Below are 22,705 nucleotides of genomic sequence, written 5' to 3'. Positions count from 1 at the left end.
AACTGGTAGTGAATGAATGTGTGGCTAACTGATTGAGAAAGTGAGATTGCGCAGTTATCTGATGTTTCTATTGCTCCCTCTGTCTCAGCAGTGCGATGAGCTCAAAGGAAGGATTCATCTGTCTGACAGCCTGCTGATTGGAAGAAGACATTCCCAATGCCAACGACGGAGGTGCTGATTGGTTCCACATGCCAACTTTGGACTTTTTGATTGGTGGAGCACATTAGGATATCTGACTGGTGTTTGCGGTTGTTTGGAGCACACACTAACTTACTGGAGGAGGATTTGGTTTTTGAACATCCATTTATCCTTTGGTGTCTGATAGCTGAGAAGTGACGTAGGAGGGAATCTCTTGAGGTTTGAGTCATCAATGCCCAGGTCATTGTTAAAGGAGACCTACTGAGACCTTCTGACTAACGGACAGACAGGGAGTGGAACAGGCAGCATGGACACTATAGAGAACCCCGACTTGGAGCCCAGATCGGAGCGGATCGCCCGCTACAAGGCTGAGAGGAGGCGTGAGCTGCAAGAACGCTATGGCAACATGGAGGAGCTTCCATCCAAGTGGGTGAGAAGGGATGGGACTCTCATGAACTCAGACGGCGCACCTCCCTCCACAGACAGGACCCTCTCTGGGGGGGTGAACGGCAGAGCGGGGGGGCCGGAGGGTGGCCGGAGGGGCCTCCACTGGGAGAGTAACACCCCTCTGGAGTCAGAACCACGGAGAGTCTCCAACGGCTTTGAGGCAGACACTGCTGCAGACCCAACATACTTCCAAAGGTGAGTCCCTTCCATGTGTAGCAATTAGCCAATCAGTAGTGGAGATCTGTCTCAACCCCATCAGGAAGACAAGTAAACAAAGAGTGATGCAGCAGACAGGTTGCATACACTGACAATTGTCTTTGTTTCTGTCTGTGATGTCACCCCACATGCTGACTCAGACCACTGAACCTAGTTATGCTGAAAGTATGCAGGTAATGCCTGCTGGCCAGTGAATTGCTGTGTTATACAGTATCAGGCCATGTGCCTTTTCCCTGTTCCCTAACAACAGATTGATGAATAGAAACAACCATATTATGTGTAACCACCTCTTAAAACAACCCCCTTCCAGTCACCAAGCTCATTTTCCAGTGAAAAGTCTTTCCTGTGACCTTTCAGCCTCGTAAAACAGTTGTCAGAGTTCACCTGTGCTTTATGGCCTTTGTTGCTAATTCAAATGGAGCGAGCTAAACCTGACTCCCAGCGTCATGCAGTACTAGTACAGCAGAGATCACATTGATTCCTCCATGTGTGTTTTATATCCTCCTGACCTGGACTCCCTTTCCTTTAAGAGGTACACTACTTTGTCAGGGGTGCTCTTTAGGAATTGGTGTAGTTGTGGTAGTTTGCCACTTTCCTTACGCCACCTCTCTCCCACCTCCCACCTCCCTCCTCCCCAACTCCTCCCCCGCCTCCAGGAAGTGTTCTTCTGGCTCTGCCGGCATGTTGAGTGGGGTGGAGCCCCTAGCTCCCCCAGGCACCCCTGGACACGACGCGGCCCAGCTGCAAACGCGGGTGTCGGTGGGTCAGTTGAGGAGTGCCCTGCTGCAGCAGACCGGGACTGGAACACAGCCTGAGAAAGTGTAGGGTCTCCTGCATGAAACGGCCTGTGTGTGTGTGTGTTGTTACTTTGAATATGTGTCGGCGTCAGTCTTCTATTTGTTTCTGTTTGTATGCGTCTACAGTGTGTGTTAGTGGGAGTTGTCCCACTGCTTCCAGTTGGAGATTTATTCTCATCTCTCTCTCCCCTTCTCTCCTGATGCTCACCCTGTTCCTCTGTGGTTGGGGATAGTAGTCCTGACAGTGGCCGTGCAGCCTCTTCCCTTGACCTGGTTGTAAAGCCGGGCTCGGAGGGGGGACGGCGGCGCACCCGTCGCTATGTCCCTGGGGTGTCAGGCGGGGGCCGCAAAACCAACGAGCGCTTCAGGACACAGCCGATCACAGCCTGTGAGGTGCAGGAGAGCGGCGGGTAGGGACTGTGTGCTGAGGCCAGCCATATCAACCATGTCATATCAGAGCATGCAGGTCAAGCCTGGGGCTCTGCCCTAGTTTGGTTACTCTTCAGGTGGAGAGGTTTGCAGTGTTTTGTGCCATTGCCGTGGTTTGTTTCTTTGCTGATTGTTTTGATAGTGTGTGATAATGGTTTGCATGCATGTAAATGCTTTCCAGATATTTACTGTCCTCTCATATCGGAGCATCTCTTTTGGTGGTCCTTTTGGTTATTTATTGAAATAGTTTGGCCTTGGTACACTGGCAAGAGGCATGATTTGCATGTATGTTTGCATCCGTTCATGGCGCTTAATAGCAACCATGACATGAACAGTGTTGCTTTGTTGCACATGCAGATATGACCCAGGAACCTGGGTCTGTGTGTGAGATACAGTAACCCGCACAGACATCAGAGAGAGAGAGTGAAAAGAGAGAATTACACCAGGCAGGAATGAGCATGGTCAAACTCTCATCTTTTGTCTTGTGTGCATGTTTCAGCCAATGACCTCGTGTTGACTCTCTCTCTCTCTCTCTCTCTCTCTCTCTCTCTCTCTCTCTCTCTCTCTCTCTCTCTCTCTCTCTCTCTCTCTCTCCCTCTGTCTGTGTCCCACAGGCTGCTAGAAGCAGAGGAAGAGGAGAACGCTAAAGGTACCGAACCCCGCCCACCTGGCTCTCACATGGCCTGTTTTATTTTGCCACACACAAACGGCTGATCCATTGCCTATTGTACAGCCTCTGTACTGCCTCTGTGTTAACTGAGTGGGGGGAGAGAGGGACAGAGAGAGAGGGAGAGAGAGAGAGGGAGAAACAGAGAGAGAAACAGAGAGAGAGAGAGAGAGAGAGAGAGAGAGAGAGGGGGTCACAGGCATAGTGCTGTGTGGCTTGCGAGTGATAATGTTTAACACAGGGACAAAGAAGAGCGTGTGCTGTCTCTCTCTCTCTTTCTCTCTCTCGCTCCCCCCCCTTCTCTCTCTACTCTCTCTATATCACAGAAATGCCGACATGGGCGATAGAAGGTGGCAAAGCTCTCTGATCAGCACTTGTCTCTACAAGTAGCGTGTGATAAAATGGCTCAGCAGGCTACTGTAATAGGCGTTTGTCATCACACAGTTGCTGAAAGAGAGCGAGACAGACAGACAGAGAGAAAGAGAAAAGGGGGGAGGACAACATCGGGTCAAAAACAACCGTTCATATTAACACACAAACTTATATCAACGAATAGTTACTGTATAACAGTGCATTTATAACAGTAAACCTGATGAATATACTCTGACCTCTACTTACACTCAACCCCACTCCGGAGTTGCCTTTACAGAACATCTATAATAAACAGAACATAAAATAAATCAAGGGCTTTTATTTTTAAACACTCCACCAGACCCAGATGGGAACAGGGTGACGGTAGAATGTTGAAGTTCCTCGGTGGTGATGGATTTATGAGCCATAAAAGCATGCCTGAGCACCACACTGCCACTATAAAAAATAGTCCCCACTTGTACACAGTAGCTGTCCAATAAGTTCTCTCTCATGCATTCATTTGACTGTCCACCTAAAATACATGGTTCAATGGCCATTGAGAGCGGCGTTAGAAACAACAGGGACAGTTGACACTCACTCGATCAGCGTTGCTGCCTAACTACCCAACTGCCTGGTCAAAGGATGAACTGCGTGGTCGTTAAGTTCAGGACAGGTGAGAGGAGAAGTAGGCAGCCAGCGGTGCCAGCTGGGAGATAGTGGTGGTGGTGCCATCTGACAGTGTAGTGAGTGCCAGGTGCAGGGCGATGGTCTCACGCGAAGGGATCAGTCACAGAGATCTGTCTATCTCATTGTGTGGCAGTGGACTGACGGCTTGACTGACAGGTAGCCTCTCTGGACTGTATCTCTCCCCAGGCTACTATGAGCAGGTTAACTGTTTTTGCTGTATGACAGGGACTGCTATATGATCACAAGGTGTGTGGGCTGCTGTTACATTTTTTTGTTTGCCTATTTTTATTTCGAGGGTTCGGGTTAATGTGTTTGACAGGCTCAGTGATGCCAAAATGATATCCCTGCTGATGACACAGACCGGCTGACAGGGATTTAGCATTTTAACATGGTGTGTCTTTGAGTGTGTATGCACTTACCTCTAATGTATTTACCTCTGTTTGCCTGACTTGATGTATATATTTAATGTCATGTATTTCCCCCCCCCAGCTGATGTGAAGACAGACGACAGAGCCAAGATGAGTGTGGCGGCCAAGATGTCTCTGTTTAAAGTAAGCACGTCCATCTATCTCAACCTTGGCTGTGCAACAGGACCCCCTCCCAGGACCCCCTTCCTGTTCCCTTGTACCATGCTGTCCGTCTCCATGCCTGATCACAAAAGGTCATCACCATGGAGACCAGGGGGGCTACACAGGGCTTATGACTCACAACAGTACATCAACAGACACAACAGAGCCCATGTTGAGAGGAGAGAGAGAGTTGTTTATTATCTACTTCACTTGCTTTGGCAATGTTAACATATGTTTCCCATGCCAATAAAGTCCCTTGAATTGAATTGAATTGAGAGAGAGAGAGAGAGAGAGAGGCTGCTCACCTTACAGTCACAGAGCAACGCATGATGAGCCAGCAGGCTGAGCTGAGCATGCAGAACTGAATACACTGAACGAATGTTGAGGAATATGAATGGCCAAACAGGTGCTGCTCTCTGATCCAGACAGGGCCTTGTGTATTAGTACTGTACTTTATATCGCTACATGGTGCCTAAATAAGATCAGTTATGCAGGCAGAGGACATATAGGAAGCCAGACCACAGAGTGCATGCAGATGTACCCTTCTGTTCTTAGTTTACTCCCATTGGTCAATGTTTTATTCTTTATGTAGCCTTTGGCAGTCTGTTTTGTTAATCAAGACAGACTGCCCCCCCCCCCCCCAATATTTCACTTCCTGGTGGGTTTTAGTCACGTAGCATCTGTCAAAACCTAGGTGAAAAGTAGCCGGGGACTATCAAGCCATGAACAGCCATTAACAGGTGGTTATAATTAGCCCGCAGCTAGCTTCTGTCAGGCTGGCTGGTGGAGGAGGGAGGCAGGGCCAAGAGGGAGGGGACCGAGGGAAGGGCCAGGGAGGTAACGGTACACTACTGAGGGAGCTCTGGTTACAGTGTGACCTGCAGGCCTGGCATTCTATCCCTCTCCTCTACCTTCTTACATAGGCCACCCACAGCACCTTACAGATCCCTGGTTTATTCACCAGCTATCCCACCCATTTCCGCTGCCTACTGCACCTCCATTCACATGCCAGGAAAGAGAGAGTCTTTCAATGAAAGAGATGAAAAAGGAGAGGACATTTTGTCATTTCTCAATCACTATTATATGCTCTGTTTGATCTAAATGTTGATTATACACCTGTGGCAAAGGCATTATTGTTCAACGTGTAATATTACCTGTCAAATCAGATATTACCTATCAAATATAAACATAAATGTTATGAATGACTATTTCTCTCGCTCTTTCTTTCTCTCTTCTCCGTCTTTCTCTCTGTTGCAGGAGCTAGAGAAGTCAGCAGCCCCTGAGGCCTCCTCCTTTCTGAAGCCTCGCTCTGGCAGCGTCGCGTATGAGCGCAGAGTACGCCGTGGCAACGAGCACCGCTCACTCACTCAGCCAATCACCTGTGAGGAGATGGTGGTGGCCACCAGGTGAGCATGGTCAAGGGTCACACCTCGGTGGTCAATGTACAAGGATATGTTGTATCTGTTGGGAATGAGGTAGCAGACCGTATGAAAAAAACGTTAGCCTCTCACACATAAAAATTCCTTGCCCAGTGGGTTGTGGAATCCACATGGAAGGCAGGTCATGAGATCATAACTGATTATAGTTGTGATACGGTTTATGGTATTTGGTTTATGTATAGCATTCTAGATAATGCATTTTGGTATGGTACCGCTTAGGTGTAAACTCCCCTAAAGAGGGGACTAGTGTACATTTGGTACCGGTTCCGACCAACATTTTCACTTAAGAATCAATGTGGACACCGTAGATCGAAATGGCTTGCATTCAGCAATAGCCCTAGTTCTCTTCCGCCTGTGTGACTTAGGCTGTGAAATCTTACACCACTTGAAGCTGGGATGTCCCACCTACCATTTCATTCGCTCTTCCGACTGTCCATCAACTCCTGGCTGAACGCATCACAGCCACTGACAAAGCACATGCCTGCAATCCTTTAGATCCTAGCGCAGCGGGTGAGCGTGGGTTCGTCTCTCTAGCACATTCAGATAACGATTTATAACCAACTTTATCAAAGTAATCTAAAATAATTCATAGATATTAAACAAAAAAATATTTATATTTGTCATAGATGGACAAGATTAATATGAGATGAAAGGCCATTTCATAACGAGTTCAGGAAGCCAAGCTAGAGCCCTGTGCGATGTTCAGAAGGGTGGGGGCAGAAGTTTTAATCAAGAGAGACCTTAAGAAAATATGCCACATTTTTCTAACACTAAACATACAAATATGTATTTTTCAGTTATAAGTAAGGTGAAATCTTATAGTTAAATCATTTTATAATTTGATTGTACTATATTTAGAAAGCATTTGTCATTTCAAGTCTTATTCATACAGTTTTGTTGAATAGAAAATACATAATATAATTTTTTTTATATTTGTATCATATTTGTACCGTGTCCTTGAGCTTGTGTCCTCAAAAGTGACTACACCTCAGGAATTTATAACAATTTTTATCAGAAAGGTGAGATTTGAATCTTTTTCGCAGTATAAACATTACTAGGTATTGTTTATGGCCCTCTCATGATAAAAAATTATTTTGGGTATGTCTATTTAGGTAGAGAGCTACATTTTGCCATTACATTGAGCAGGTCAGAGAGGAGGCTAAAACACTGATTTACTGCCATGCATTAAAAATATCTCACATTGTGTTCCACAGTTCCTATCAATCCACTTTTTTTATTTTTTATTTAAAAAACATTAATTATTTTTTTTTTTTACAAAAAACACAAGGAGGGGGTAACATTAAAGTATTAGAACATGAAGGACAACCAATACAGCATCAAGACACTATCAAACATGTATCAGTCTTTCCGCAACAGAGCCATCCTTATGTGTGAGGCTGCGTGTGCCTGATAGTGATATAAAATATATGTCATAGTTTCCTTTTCCATGATCACAATCTTGTGAAACCCGAACCCTCCAAGATCCCCCCACAGTTCCCCAATAGCTGTCCCTCAACCATCCGAGACCCCTCCCACAGCCCCCCCCCGGAATAAAAAAAATAAAAATACAATTAATTCCATTCCCCACCCCCAAGAACCCCACAATGCACCAACAACCAAGAGAATGAACTAAAGAGAAAAGAGAAAAACACAGAAGAAAACAGCAAACAACAATGCAAAAATAAATAAATAATAATAATACATTTCAAAACAAAGGACTGTATATGTTTGTGTGCATGTCTGGCACTATTACATGTATGTGTGTGTTCTTGTATGTGTTTATTTGAGAGTGTGTGTATATGCACGTGTACAAACACCTGCACGGCATCAGCCTCAGGCAAACCGGCATTAGTTGTAAAAACACTGCCACTTAGTGTCAATCCGCATTTTAATTAACAGGGCTGTTTCTCTGTTTTAACTATTAACTATTCATCCATGACTTCCATTCACCACCTTCTCCTACCTATCTACCCCATGTCCCTGCAGCACCCCCCAGCCAGCAGAGTCAGGCGAGGCCCAGGCTGTGCAGGCCGAGGCGGAGGCAGTGGAGGACGATGAGAACAATAAGCTGACTATGAGCGAGAAGCTGGCTCTGTTCAACAAGCTCTCCCTGCCAGGGAGCCAGGGGGACGCCACTCCCCATGCCCCCCCAGAGAGACGCAGGCAGAAGGGGGCACGCTACCGCACACAGCCCATCACCGTGGAGGAGGTCAGCCTGGTGAGTGGGAGTGGGACCAAGACATCCTCAGAGGAATGGAAGGGGGAATATTAGAGATGATTGGCAATTGTGTGTGTGTCATTCTTTAACTGAGAAATGTGGATTGTGACACAGGTGAGTGTGTGTGTGTGTGTGTGTGTGTGTGTGTGTGTGTGTGTGTGTGTGTGTGTGTGTGTGTGTGTGTGTGTGTGTGTGTGTGTGTGTGTGTGTGTGTGTGTGTGTGTGTGTGTGTGTGTGTGTGTGTGTGTGTGTGTACTGGATGTTGACGTGAGCATGAGGGAGTGAGTAAGTGTATGTGTACACCGAATTGAATGTCCCACTCTGTGCTTCTAACTGTTGTGAGCACTGGATTGATCAACAGTTTTAATTGATCAGTATCAAGCCATTATCGACCATAACACTGTCCAGAGGGTAACATTACACTCGCGTCCAATTCAATCACACTAAAATTAGACAGGCCCAACTTGATGACTCAGAAATATGTAGTAACCTCTTCTTCTTATAGTTTTCATACTAATTTACACTATTGTGATGAGTAGAATCTACCATCTCCATGTCTCTGACAGTATTCTTCTCGCTTTGTCCTCCCTCAGCTCCAGAAAGGCCCCATCCAACTGCCCCCGCTGCGCCTGTCCCCCACCCTCTCCGACCGGCAGCAGGAGCAGTCCATCAATCTGAGGTCCAGTGAGGTGCGTCAGGCCCAGCCTCGACCCGGGGCCGACGTGGAGCCTACCACAGGACCTGACCCGTCCCAGCAGGGCCTGCAGCAGCGCAGGGACTCTGAGCCAGGAGAGATCAGAGGCATCCTGAGGAAGAGCGCCTCTGGAGGACCAGTATGGGACCGAGACAGAGACACTATGTGGGAGGACAGACAGCTGGACCAGAACGGAGGAGGGGAGAGGGGGAACGAGGTGGAGGAGAGGAGGGCAGAAAGACATGATAATGTACCAGTGCCTTGTAGAGAAAGACCAGCCTCCTCTGCCCCCTGGAGACAGAGGAACAGGAACAGGAGGGAGACGGTGGCCGTGTGTGGCCCAGCCAGGCCCTCCTCAGAGCAGGGTCACCCCCAGGAGGAGAGGCCTTCCCTGGCTGAACAGAGAAAGCAGATGGACCCCCCTGGGAACACCTCTGGGAGAGACAGGTACACAACTAACACAAGAGCCAACATACAGGCCTTTTAAATGATGTGTTTGTGTGTAAACGTTGAGGGAACGTTGTGACCCTGAGCGTGTATTGACATTTGTGTGCTGCAGGAGGGATCTTTATTGCTGAGTGTCATGGAAGGTTTGTCTTTGTGTTTTTAGGTGTGTGTGTGTGTGTGTGTGATGGCGAGCATGTGTGCGAGCAAGCATGAGCACGAGAGAGAGATTTGCATGGCTATTTTTTTAGACCTCCCCTCTGCCTCTGTGCAGGCTGTCAGATGCTTCCAGGGAAGAGGAAGAGGAGGAGAGGGGGGGCAGGGTGAGAAGAGACACTCCTCCCAGACAACACGTCCAGGTGACCTTGGCGGACCAGAGGAAGGTAAGACCAGCGGCCATTTTACTGGACCTCGCTTTAGTCTAAACACACAGACACACCTCAGTCAGAGCTGGCAGCTACTGGGAATGGTGGGCAGTGGATAGATGCTGACATCACTGTTTTGCATTGGAAATCTCACACGGACTGAGCTCATGTGTTTTGGAGCCAGTTGGTTGACTGTTATAGTTGATTTGGGTCTGCACTTGTGTTTAGCCTCTTGAATATGTTGGCTCAGAATTACAGTGGGGCAAATCCAGTCTTAGCCTGGAAAGCAGAGCAGCGGACAGCTGTGGACATATCATTCTCAGTCAGATAGATAGATAGATCCACAGGAGGCTCCCAGACAATCCCTAGTCCCCAGGGTCTGTGATACTATGGCTTGGTCCCACTGTAACACTCCACACCAGCCCAGCCCAGAGAAAAGGCCCTGTCTTCCACTTGTAATCTCTAATCCTCTGGGTGGCTGTCTGGAACCAGTGGGTTTAGTGTAACCTGTCAGTCAGGGAAAGAGGGGAGGATGAGGGTCACCAGGGGGATAGATCACAGGGGAGATGGCCTGGATTTGGGATGCATTTTAAAAGAGGGGAAGCTGTCCGCACACTGCCCGGAAATTATATCGAAATAGTATATTTATTTAGAAAAAGGTGAAAAGGTTAAAAGGTGCGTAGTGCGTGGCCAGGTAGGAGGAGTTAGCTGTCCTTTCTGTTCTGAAGGTAGACGAGATATGTTGTGTTGGCTGGTTCAGAAAGCAGAGTGCTTAATATCAGAGTTTCTTATAGTTTTGCCATTCCACTGAAACCAAAAGAGCATCATAACATCATAGCACCTCTACACCAGCCCCATACCTTACTATGGTATGTGTTTAATATCATAGCACCTCTACACCAGCCCCATACCTTACTATGTATTCAATCACTGAGAGCTACGTACCTTGCTTTACTTATTTATGGGTGCAGCTTCTGCTGGTGCTAATGCCCAGGAATGGGCTGAATGGCTCTGAATGACTTGGAATGTTAACAGATAGACTGAGAGGCTTCCATGAACACCCTCTTGACCCCATTAGGCCCCCTTAGCTGGACAGTGTTGACAACAGTTCACTGGGTTGTGTGTGTATGTGTGTGTATGTGTGTGTGTGAGAGCTCTCCATACATTTTCTCATCGCTCTTCACCCTCTTTTTCTCCCGTTTGACATCTTTTTTCACCTGCTCGCTCCTCTCACACTCTTTTTTTCTTGGCTTTGCTGACCACACCCCCTCTCTGCTCCTGTAGGAAGACAATGAGATCTCCCATGATGCACCAGTTGTCAACCCTCAGTGCTGGGTAAGCGGAGTGCTGGCTCTGTGGCACCCTATTCCCTACATAGTGCACCCTATTGCCTACAAACCTCTGTGTTTAGTTATTTGAACCTAACTTATTACCCTGGTTTGTTGACTATGCTGCTAGTCCAAGTCATATTAAATCTATTCTGTTCTACCCAATCCTGAGCTTATTCCTTTATCCTCCTCCCCTCCTCCCCTCCTCCCAGGTTCCTGTCTTTTCCTCTGTCTATTCTAACAGTACACCTCAATATGTCATGTGCTACAATCAGGTGAGTGTGTGTGCAAACACATGTTCAGGTGTGTGAGTGTGAAGTGTGTCCATTGCCCTCAATTTTCTATTTAAATGTGCTTGTTTGAGTGCTGTGATTTGAGTTGTGTTGATACTGCAGTGAAACATGTTGACGTAGTTCCCCCTTCATATATCCTGTTTTTTTCTCCCTCCTCAGACCAGCTCTTCCTATGAGGCCCAGGAGGTCTCCTCTCCCACACAGACCCGCTCTCAGCCCCAATGGAGACAGAAGGTGACACATACACACAAAACCCCCCCCACACACATACTGGTAGGTGTTACTGTATGGCATCTGATCCCGGTCTCTGCCCGTGCAGCAGACTAGACCAGTAGAAGCGGAGGAGCTGCCACAGGCGTCGGTGGCTGAGCGCATGAGAACCCTACAGGAGAGTGAGGAGCAGTGGAAGACCAGAGGGAGAGGAGCCGCCAACGACTCAGCCCAGTACACTGTGGCCGGACGCCTGGCGAAAAGAGGTGAGGTTTCCCTCTTTCTCTTTCTCCTTTTCTCTCTCTCTCGCTCTCTCTTTCTCTCGTTCTCTCTTTCCTTCCCTCACTCAGACCTGTGTGGGATTGTCCCATTGCAGGTTTGGTGACCCCTGTATCAGACATAGACGAGACCCCTCCATCTCACACTAAGAGACCCTCCACAGAAGCCACAGCAACAGCATGCCCATTTGAAGGTAAACATACCCCATCCACAAAAGAGAAAAGATGTTTGTGTCTGGCTTGTGATTGTAGATCCTCTTCCCTGCCCTCTGGTTCTCCTCTCAACAGAGATCTCCAGTCACCCTGGGATGGAGGTGGAAGAGGACACAAAGCTGGACAAACTGGATTCCATTGTGGACAGGCTGAATAGTACGTCTTATTATCTATTCTAGGAGGATTTGTACAAACCTCAGATTAAGAGAGGAAGTCTATCCACTAGTGTCTATTGTCTCACTTCCTGTGTTTTTCTCAGTGATGCTTTGAGTATCCTAATGAAGTAGAATACCTGTAACTTCTCTCATGTTGTCCCCCTCTCCTCCCCCAGCCGCTCCCCAGGATACGCCCCTGGAGGTGACCTCAGTGGGGGTGAAGAAGGTCATGACCCCTGATGACCAGGAGACGTGTGGTGGTTTCTACAGGGAGGTGTCTCCCCACTCACCCTCTGCCCTCCCTGCTGGGGCTGGAGCTGCCACTGGAACTGACCCAGAACAGGACCTGAGTGCCCTCTGCCAGACAAACACACCCATGTGAGTTTGTTTGTTTGTGTGTGTGTGTGTGTGTGGGGGGGGGGGGGGGGTGTATGTGTTTACATGTACACTTCTATCTAATTGTATGACTGTGTTCATTGCCTGTGTTTGTGTCTTAATGCCTCTTTGTGTGTGTGTGTGTGTGTGTGTGTGTGTGTGTGTGTGTGTGTGTGTGTGTGTGTGTGTGTGTGTGTGTGTGTGGTGTGTGTGTGTGTGTGTGCAGGCTGACATCAGAAGTAGCACAGCACAGGCGGTCGGTGCGTCCATCCCGTAGGACCCAGGGCTCCCGGAACCCTCTGCGTGCTCTGGCGGCCCGCGATGACATCAGACAGGACTTCATGGGAGAGAGAGTCACCATGGCTACCGTGAACACTAACAGGACACAGGTGGAGACGAGTGAGTGATGTTAACATATACCAGAGAGATATCTCTCTCTCTCTTGCTCCCTCTCTCTTTCTCTCTATATTTTTCTCTCTCTCTCTCGCTATCTCTGAATTTTTCTTTCTCTCTCTTGCTATCTCTGTATTTTTCTTTTTCTCTCTCTCTTTCTCTCTCTCTCTCTCTCTCTCTCTCTCTCTCTCTCTCTCTTTTCTTTCATCAATCTTCTTATATACTGTTTACGACTTTCTCATCTCTGATCTCTCTGTCCCATGTCTGTCCTGAACTCTAGCAGGTCTGGCCAGTACAGAGGACTTCAGTAACGTCCACCTGCATGATGTCACTTCCACAGAATCAGTAAGGAACAGCAACAACCTGCCCATCAGCAACCTCATGCTCATTCACATCAAAGGTCAGTACAGATTGTGTGTGTGCGCGCGCGCGATCATATGATTGCGTTTATGAGTGTGTATGTGTGCATGCGTGTGTGCATACAAACTCTCTATTCAACATGTCCCGTGTGGCTCAGTTGGTAGAGCATGTTGTTTGCAACGCCAGGGTTGTGGGTTCGATTCCCACGAGGGACCAGTACGGGGAAAAAAATGTATGAAATGTATGCATTCACTACTGTGATTCGCTCTGGATAAGAGCGTCTGCTAAATGACTGTAATGTAAATGTGTGTGTGTCTCCTACGGCGCCAGGTTGGCATCATGTGCAAGTGCGTCTGGTGGAGCCCACAGCCAGGTCTCTGAACAGTGGAGACTGCTTCCTGCTGGTCACACCCACTCACTGCATCCTCTGGAGCGGAGAGTTCGCCAACACCACAGAGAAAGCCAAGGTACGACTTCCACACGACACACACATTGTATCACATACTGACTGGCTACTCTCAATTCCTTGGCCACTAACTAAATCCCTGCCTTGTATTGTTCATGAGGGATTGCTGTTGGATGTCTTATTCATCTGTAATTCAAACCATATATGACTTTTGAATAATACCTTTGAAGTACATTCTGGTGATGATGTTTGCTTGTCTTCTGCTGTCTCTGTCCAGGCGTCAGAGCTGGCATCATTGATCCAGACACAGGGGGACCTGGGCTGCCTGGCCTGTGGGGTCATCCACCTAGAGGAGGGGGTCAATACTGACAACAGCCTGGCCTCTGACTTCTGGAACCTTCTGGGAGGAAAGACACAATACAGAGGTCGGACTAGAACTAGTCACCAACTAGTCTACTCAGTAGACAAAACCATAAGAACTGTACAAACTATGTGAATATCCTATTAAAACAACCAGAACGCCCTTTTAAGCAAGTCAGTCAGTCAGTCAGTAAACTAAGTCAGTCAGTCAGTCAGTAAACTAAGTCAGTCAGTCAGTCAGTAAACTAAGTCAGTCAGTCAGTCAGTAAACTAAGTCAGTCAGTCAGTCAGTCAGTAAACTAAGTCAGTCAGTCAGTCAGTAAACTAAGTCAGTCAGTCAGTCAGTAAACTAAGTCAGTCAGTCAGTCAGTAAACTAAGTCAGTCAGTCAGTCAGTAAACTAAGTCAGTCAGTCAGTCAGTCAGTAAACTAAGTCAGTCAGTCAGTCAGTAAACTAAGTCAGTCAGTCAGTTAGTAAACGAAGTCAGTCAGTCAGTCAGTAAACTAAGTCAGTCAGTCAGTCAGTAAACTAAGTCAGTCAGTCAGTCAATAAACTGACTGACTGACTTACTTACTTAAAAGTCAGTCAGTCAGTCAGTCAGTAAACTAAGTCAGTCAGTCAGTCAGTAAACTAAGTCAGTCAGTCAGTCAGTAAACTAAGTCAGTCAGTCAGTCAGTAAGCTAAGTTAGTCAGTCAGCCAGTAAACTAAGTCAGTCCAGTCAGTCAGTCAGTAAACAAAGTTAGTCAAACAGTCAGTAAACTAAGTAATTAAGTAAGTAAGTCAGTCAGTCAGTCAGTAAGTAAGTATACAAGCAACCAGTAAGTGACCATTTGCGTCTGTCTTTGTGTACTGTATGTGTGATCGTATATGTGTGTGTTCCCTGTAGGGGCGGGAGCCCCAGAGGAGGATGAGCTATATGAGAGTGGGGTGGTGGAGTCTAACTGTCTGTACAGGCTGGTGGAGAACAGACTGGTACCTCATGAGCAGGCCTGGGCAGCCATCCCTACTGTCTCCCTACTGGGATCCACTGAGGTCAGTCCCTCCCTGGATCCCCCTGTGTGTTTCCGTGGCTTCTCAGCCATTACTGCCTTGGTGCTGCATATCAATCAATGAGTTTTAACTCAATACAAAGATTATAAACTGGAATGCCATCTGTCAACTTTTGTGTGATTTTCAACACTACAGATAGAATCTGATCTCTGAATGGTTCTCTCTCTCTGCCTCTGTCTCTCTGTCTCTGCCTCTGTCTCTCTGTCTCTGCCTCTATCTCTCTGTCTCTGTCTCTCTCTGTCTCTGTTTGTTCCCCTGTCTCTCTACCAGGCCCTGGTGTTTGACTTTGGCAGCGAGGTGTATCTGTGGCATGGGAAGGATGTTGCCCCTGGCGACAGGAGTGTGGCTGTACAGCTGGCCCAGCAGGTGTGGGGTGGTCCCTACGACTATAGCAACTGTAGGGTCAACCCACTGGACCCCACACACTGCAACCCCAGCATACAGCCGTAGGTACACACCACACAGGCGCTTACATAGTAAAATACCTAATTTAAATACATACTGTTGTATTCATTGATACATTATGTGTGGGATTTGTGTACAGGCAAGGTGAAAGACGGCCCGACTGGGCCCTGTTTGGCTGTGTCTCTGAGCACAAGGAGACAGCCCTCTTCAGGGAGAAGTTTCTGGAGTGGGCTGGAGATAAGGAGGAGACCACTGCAATGGTGGTAGAGGAGGCACAGGTTAGTTAGAGAAAGATTAAATCAAATTGTATTTGTCACATGCGCTGAATACAACAGCTGTAGACCTTACCGTGAAATGCTTACTTACAAGCCCTTAACCAACATAACGTTTGAAGAAAAATAGGAGTTAAGAAAAGATTTACTAAATAAACTAAAGTAAAAGAAAATATTTAAAAAAGCAACAATAAAATACTAATAATGAGGCTATAGACAGGGGATACCGAGTCAATGTGCAAAACACATGACTCAAAGCCAAATAGGACCCATCCTGTACAGATTCAGAGTGACTGTGAGAAAGATGCCTGGTCTTTGACTGTATTTCTCCTCTCCCTTCCTCTCTCTACTGTTTCTCTCTGTGCAGACTGCCATGCCAGTGTTGCCCCAGCAGCCCCAGCAGCAGTTAGAGTGTGTGTCTCTGTGTGCGTGTGATGCCAAGGCGCTGGTGGCAGGGCAGGGGGTGGCGCTGCCAGGGGACAGGGTGGTCCCTACAGTCCTGGAGGGGGTGGATGTTCAGAGGGGGCATGGGGTTGTACCCCTGGTGGACGGGCAGCAGGTGGAGCTGAGCACTGTTGCCGTGGATACCTGGCACATTCAGGAGTTTGAGGACAGCGAGGCCCAGCTGGAGAGCCCAGGGCAGCTTCATGAAGGAGACACGTACCTGGTCCGCTGGACCTATACTCTCAGCCCAGCGGATCAAAGCGGGCAGCCTGGGAGGGAGTGCTCTGCTGTCTTCATCTGGCAGGGCCGGCACTCCAGTATCAATGGGCGAGGCGCGTCTGCACTCAGGGGTCATGAGGGAACACAGGTGGGTGGTTCTTCCAATTCAAATCTTAAACCACCCATAGCCTCAGTTAAAAACATAGAACATATAGAACATGCAAATTCATGTACCTTCTCCGCTGTGCAATCCGGCTTTCGAGCTGGTCATGGGTGCACCTCAGCCACGCTCAAGGTACTAATCGATATCATAACCGCCATCGATAAAAGACAGTACTGTGTAGCCGTCTTCATCGACCTGGCCAAGGCTTTCGACTCTGCCAATCACCGTATTCTTATTGGCAGACTCAACAGCCTTGGTTTCTCAAATGACTGCCTCGCCTGGTTCACCAACTACTTCTCAGACAGAGTTCAGTGTGTCAAATCGGAGGGCCTGTTGTCCGAACCTCTGGCAGTTTCTATGGGGGTGCCACAGGGTTCAATTCTCGGGCCGACTCTCTTCTCTGTATATATCAACGATGTCGCTCTTGCTGCGGGTGATTCCCTGATCCACCTCTACGCAGACGACACCATTCTGTATACATCTGGCCCTTCTTTGGACACTGTGTTAACAAACCTCGAAACAAGCTTCAATGCCATACAACACTCCTTCCGTGGCCTCCAACTGCTCTTAAATGCTAGTAAAACCAAATGCATGCTTTTCAATTGCTTGCTGCCGGTACCTGCCCACCCGACTAGCATCACTACTCTGGAAAGTTTTGACTTAGAATATGTGGACAACTACAAATACCTAGGTATCTGGCTAGACTGTAAACTCTCCTTCCAGACTCATATTAAGCATCTCCAATCCAAAATTAAATCTAGAATCGGCTTTCTATTTCGCAACAAAGCCTCCTTCACTCACGCCACCAAACATACCCTCGTAAAACTGACTATCCTACCGATCCTCGACTTCGGCGATGTCATTTACAAAATAGCTTCCAATACTCTACTCAGCAAACTGGATGCAGTCTATCACAGTGCCATCCGTTTTGTTACCAAAGCCCATATACCACCCACCACTGCGACCTGTTGGCTGGTCCTCGCTACATATTCGCTACATATTCGTCGCCAGACCCACTGCCTCCAGGTTATCTATAAGTCTATGCTAGGTGAAGCTCTGCCTTATCTCAGCTCACTGGTCGCCATAGCAGCACCCACCCGTAGCACATGCTCCAGCAGGTATATCTCACTGGTCATCCCCAAAGCCAACACCTCCTTTGGCCGCCTTTCCTTCCAGTTCTCTGCTGCCAATGACTGGAATGAATTGCAAAAATCGCTGAAGCTGGAGACTTATATTTCCCTCACTAAGTTTAAACATCAGCTATCTGAGCAGCTAACCGATCGCTGCAGCTGTACATAGCCCATCTGTAAATAGCCCACCCAATCTACCTACCACATCCCCATATTGTTTTTATATACTTTTCTGCTCTTTTGCACACCAGTATTTCTACTTGCACATCACCATCTGCTCATCTATCACTCCACTGTTAATTTGCTAAATTGTAATTACTTCGCTACTATGGCCTATTTATTACCTTACCGCCTCATGCCATTTGAACACACTGTATATAGACTTTCTTTTTTTCTATTGTGTTATTGACTGTACGCTTGTTTATTCCATGTGTAACTCTGTGTTGTTGTTTGTGTCGCACTGCTTTGCTTTATCTTGGCTAGGTCGCAGTTGTAAATGAGAACTTGTTCTCAACAAGCCTACCTGGTTAAATAAAAAAAATAAAAAATAAAAAATTATAGGATGTCTATGGTTAAACCTGCCTAGCATTTCAGAGGCCTGAGTTTCACCAGTGTTATTGCTGAGAAGGATGCCTTTGTTTGTTAAGTACACTAGGCTCTCTGACTGATGTTTCTACCTGTGTTGTTGTTGTTGTCCTGTTGAAGGTGATGGTGCCTCAGGGGCAGGAGCCTCCATGTTTCCTTCAGCTCTTCCAGGGAGGTCTGGTCATCCACAAAGGCTGCAGAGCGGACACCACCAACCACACAGGTGGGATATTACCTTGGCTTTACCTCCTCTGATTTAGGTGGTGTGTGTGTCTGGTTGTGTGTCTATGTGTTCTGCATAGATGTGTGTTCCTAACTACACTCTCTCTGTGTCCCGTAGGGGTCTGGCGTCTGTTCTGTGTGCGTGGGGAGCTGCCTGAGGAGGCCAGTCTGTTGGAGGTGGACTGTAGCTGTGGCGGCCTGCGCTCCCGAGGTTCTCTCATACTGCTCAACAGTCAACAGGGGGCGCTCTACCTGTGGCACGGCTGTAAGGTCCACGCCAGCTCCCGGGAGGCGGGCAAGAGGGCTGTGGAGCGACTCACTCAGATGTAAGTCTCCCTTCATGGATGTGTTATTGTGCTTCTGTATGTATTAATTACTTGGAATGCAAACAGTATTATATGTGGTTATGTGTGCTTTCTGCTGTCTGTGTGTTAGGTGCCCTCCTGAACTGGGCCTCAGCAGTGATAGCCCTTCGAGGGTGCAGGAATTGGAGGAAGGGGCGGAGCCTGTGGAGTTCTGGAACGCTATTGGGCAGCAGGACAGGAAGACCTATGACTGCATGCTACAAGGTACTGAACACACCTCTCAACTCCTGTTCATACCTGAACAAAACACACCTCTCAGCTCCTGTTCATACCTGAACAAAACACACCTCTCAGCTCCTGTTCATACCTGAACAAAACACACCTCTCAGCTCCTGTTCATACCTGAACAAAACACACCTCTCAGCTCCTGTTCATACCTGAACAAAACACACCTCTCAGCTCCTGTTCATACCTGAACAAAACACACCTCTCAGCTCCTGTTCATACCTGAACAAAACACACCTCTCAGCTCCTGTTCATACCTGAACAAAACACACCTCTCAGCTCCTGTTCATACCTGAACAAAACACACCTCTCAGCTCCTGTTCATACCTGAACAAAACACACCTCTCAGCTCCTGTTCATGCCTGAACAAAACACACCTTCACATACAGTGCCGTGAAAAAGTATTTGCCCCCTTTCTAATTTTCTCTATTTTTGCATATTTTTGATACTGAATGTTATCAGATCTTCAACCAAAACCTAATATTAGATAAAGGGAACATGAGTGAACAAATAACACAACAATGACATACTTATTTCATTTATTTAATAAACCAAGTTATGCAACACCCAATGCCCCTGTGTGAAAAATAACTTTGGCCCACTCTTCCATGCAGAACTGCTGAAACTCAGCAATATATTTGTGTGTTTTCAAGCATGGACTGCTAATTTCAAGTCCTGCCACAACATCTCAATTGGGATTAGGTCTGGACTAGGCAATTCGAAAACGTAGAAAATGTGTTGCTTTTTAGCCATTTTCATGTAGACTTGCTTATGTGTTTTGGTGCTGTGTGTTGTTATCTCTCATCTGCGCTTCAGCTTCAGCTCACAGACAGATGGCCTGAGATTCTCCTGTAGAATTCTCTAATGCAGAGCAGAATTCCTCCAGGACCTGAGGTAGCAAAGCATCCCCAAACCATCACACTACCGCCACAATGCATGACCTTTGGTATGAGGTTCTTACTGTGGAACGCAGTGTTTGGTTTTAGCCAGACATAATGGAACCCATGTCCTCCAAAAAGTTATACCTTTGAATCATCTATCCATAGGACATTCTTCCAAGAGTCTTGATGATCATCCAGATGTTTCCAGGTGCTTTTTGGCAAAATTGAGTCAACTTTTTGGACAACATTTGAATTTAGTATTTTATTAGGGATCCCAATTAGCTGCTGTCAAGGCAGCAGCTACTCTTCCTGGGGTCCAAAGCACCCACATTACATATAAAACAAAAGATAAAATAGTGAACTATGTTTGTACTGAATGAGCTAAAGATTAAACAGGACATCATATAACATCCCTACACCACCACATATCCACAACACAAAATGTTCAATACCACCACACAACAATATCACAATGTACAGTGGGGGAAAAAAGTATTTGATCCCCTGCTGATTTTGTACGTTTGCCCACTGACAAAGAAAGGATCAGTCTATAATTTTAATGGTAGGTTTATTTGAACAGTGAGAGACAGAATAACAACAAAAATATCCAGAAAAACGCATGTCAAAAATGTTATAAATTGATTAGCATTTTAATGAGGGAAATAAGTATTTAGTAGTTCCATAAGGAATATTTTTACCTGCTTTTTAAATCTTATTCTACTGCTTGCATAAGTTTCCTGATGTGGAATAGAGTTCCATGTAGACATGTATCAGAGAATTCTACAGGAGGTCAGGCCATCCGTCTGTGAGCTGAAGCTGAAGCACAGCTGGGTCATGCAGCAAGACAATGATCCAAAACACACAATCAAGTCTACACGAAAATGGCTAAAAAGCAACAAATTTGAAGTTTTGAAATGGCCTAGTCAAAGTGCAGACCTAATCCCAATTGAGATGTTGTGGCAGGACTTGAAACGAGCAGTCCATGCTTGAAAACCCACACATGTTGCTGAGTTAAAGAAGTTCTGCATGGAAGAGTGTGCCAAAATTCCTCCACAGTGATGTAAGAGACTGATCAACAACTACAGGAAGCATTTGGTTGCAGTTATTGCAGCTAAATGTGGCACAACCTGTTATTGAGTGTAAGGGGGCAATTACTTTTTCACAGAGGGGAATTGGGTGTTGCATAACGTTGTTAATTAATTAAATTAAATAAGTATACTTTTTTTTTGTTATTTGTAAACTCAGGTTCCTTTTATATAATATTAGGCTTTAATTGAAGATCTGATAACATTCAATACTAAAAATATGCAAAAGTAGAGAAAATTACAAAGGGGGCAAGTACTTTTTCACGGCACTGTATTTAACAGAATACCTGAAAGCTCAGAATAACCTGAACAGATATCCCAGCCCAAATGTCTTCTTTTTAAATGAACACACATATGACTAATGTAAGAAGGTATACACCAGCTGAACTTGACTGAGTGCTGGAAGGTTGAGAGGTTGATGTGATGAGATGCTGTGTGTTGTTATCTCTCAGATCCAGGGAAGTATAACTTCACGCCACGCCTCTTCCATCTGAGCGCCCGTTCCGGAACCTTCCAGGGGGAGGAGCTGCAGAGCCCTGCCCGGTTGCCAGGAGTTGTCATGGCGATGCCCTTTGTCCAGGAGAGCCTGTACTTTGTGCCACAGCCAGGTGAGTGTCCGCTCAATGCCCAAACACACACGTACATGTATGCATGCAAGCACTCATAAACACAACATCCATTGTTATCACGGGGATTTGAGGTACAAAACACTCACCTAATATCCCTCCTTTTCTTTCCCTTTCTCACTGTTTCTCTCTCTCTCTCCCTCTCTCTAACTCTCTATCTTGCTCGCTGTCTCTCTCTCTCTCTCCCTCTCACTCTCTCTCTCTCTCTCTCTTTCCCCCGCTCTCTCTCTTATCCCTCTCCAGCCCTGTTCCTGCTGGATAACTGTATGGAGCTGTATCTGTGGCAGGCAGGTGAGCCTGAGGACAGTCAGACCGCTGGCTCAGCCTGTATCCGCTGGGCTAATGAGAGGAGGTGTGCCATGCAGACAGTGCTCCAGTACTGCAAAGGTGAGAGCATGTAGACAAAGCAAGTCAGCTAATAGAAGAGTTGATTTATATATATTTTTTATTTTACCTTTATTTATACAGGTTTTTCTCATTGAGAAAACATCTCTTTTCCAAGAGAGACCTGGTCCAATAGCAGCAGGGGAAACAACGTTTGAGACAAAACAACTTACGTACACTAACACAACATTAAACAAAACTATAAACACACATATATTACAACAAAAACATTTTACGTAAAAAACACGAAAGTCTTGACTAAAAACAGCTGTCCTAAAGACAATTACACTCTTCTATGATATATACATCGATCAAGTGTTTAAACTCCACCAACGAAACTAGATCATCCAATTTTTAAATGTTCAGGAGAGAATTCCAGGACCACGGAGCTGAGTAACTAAAACTATTTCTACCATGACCTGTTCTAATTTTTGGTACTGTTAGAAGCAAATGAGAATGGGACCCTAATTGATATTTATTTACTGACCTGACTAAAAAAGAACAGAGATAAAATGGCATTTTACCCAGTATGGCCTTATAAATCAGTGTATACCAGTGTTTAAGCCTACGAAAGGTCAATGACGACCAGCCAACAGCGCTGTAGAGATCACAATGATGTGTTAGACGTTTTTGATTTGTAATGAACCTGAGGGCTGCATGATACACTGAATCAAGTGCTCTCAGGGTAGTGGTTGAGGCCTGCATATATATAACATCACTAAAATGTAAAACCGCCAGTAATGTACATCGTACCAGCTCCTTCCTGGCCTCAAAAGAAAAACAAGCCTTTTGCCGGTAATAAAAACCTATTCTCAG

At 46.6% G+C, this 22,705-nt stretch overlaps 1 protein-coding gene across 5 annotated transcripts in view; it reads left to right on the top strand.

Moving 5' to 3' along the window:
* LOC106600794 (supervillin) overlaps positions 1-22,705 on the top strand; it is a 37,516-nt gene that overhangs the window by 11,389 nt on the left and 3,422 nt on the right. Inside the window, exons 2-30 of one of the 5 annotated variants that reach the window (XM_082973646.1) lie at positions 92-780; positions 1,458-1,622; positions 1,835-2,008; positions 2,642-2,676; positions 4,222-4,283; positions 5,559-5,707; positions 7,727-7,958; positions 8,552-9,099; positions 9,371-9,479; positions 10,746-10,796; positions 11,002-11,064; positions 11,242-11,316; positions 11,402-11,558; positions 11,669-11,764; positions 11,859-11,939; positions 12,115-12,316; positions 12,540-12,712; positions 12,987-13,106; positions 13,397-13,533; positions 13,750-13,897; positions 14,720-14,865; positions 15,154-15,329; positions 15,428-15,566; positions 15,928-16,371; positions 18,222-18,324; positions 18,442-18,649; positions 18,759-18,892; positions 21,332-21,487; positions 21,749-21,892. In XM_082973646.1, coding sequence (XP_082829772.1) covers positions 446-780; positions 1,458-1,622; positions 1,835-2,008; positions 2,642-2,676; positions 4,222-4,283; positions 5,559-5,707; positions 7,727-7,958; positions 8,552-9,099; positions 9,371-9,479; positions 10,746-10,796; positions 11,002-11,064; positions 11,242-11,316; positions 11,402-11,558; positions 11,669-11,764; positions 11,859-11,939; positions 12,115-12,316; positions 12,540-12,712; positions 12,987-13,106; positions 13,397-13,533; positions 13,750-13,897; positions 14,720-14,865; positions 15,154-15,329; positions 15,428-15,566; positions 15,928-16,371; positions 18,222-18,324; positions 18,442-18,649; positions 18,759-18,892; positions 21,332-21,487; positions 21,749-21,892 — 4,762 coding nt within the window. In that variant the 5' untranslated portion in view covers positions 92-445. Of the gene's footprint in view, positions 1-88; positions 781-1,457; positions 1,623-1,834; positions 2,009-2,641; positions 2,677-4,221; positions 4,284-5,558; positions 5,708-7,726; positions 7,959-8,551; positions 9,100-9,370; positions 9,480-10,745; positions 10,797-11,001; positions 11,065-11,241; positions 11,317-11,401; positions 11,559-11,668; positions 11,765-11,858; positions 11,940-12,114; positions 12,317-12,539; positions 12,713-12,986; positions 13,107-13,396; positions 13,534-13,749; positions 13,898-14,719; positions 14,866-15,153; positions 15,330-15,427; positions 15,567-15,927; positions 16,372-18,221; positions 18,325-18,441; positions 18,650-18,758; positions 18,893-21,331; positions 21,488-21,748; positions 21,893-22,705 lie in introns of all 5 variants that reach the window. The other 4 variants (XM_082973648.1, XM_082973647.1, XM_014192463.3 and 1 more) reach the window with 4 other exon arrangements.

Source organism: Salmo salar, chromosome 03, assembly GCF_965601325.2.
Source record: "Salmo salar chromosome 03, fSalSal1, whole genome shotgun sequence".
NCBI lineage: Eukaryota > Metazoa > Chordata > Actinopteri > Salmoniformes > Salmonidae > Salmo > Salmo salar.
This window is presented reverse-complemented; position numbering and strand designations above follow the sequence as displayed.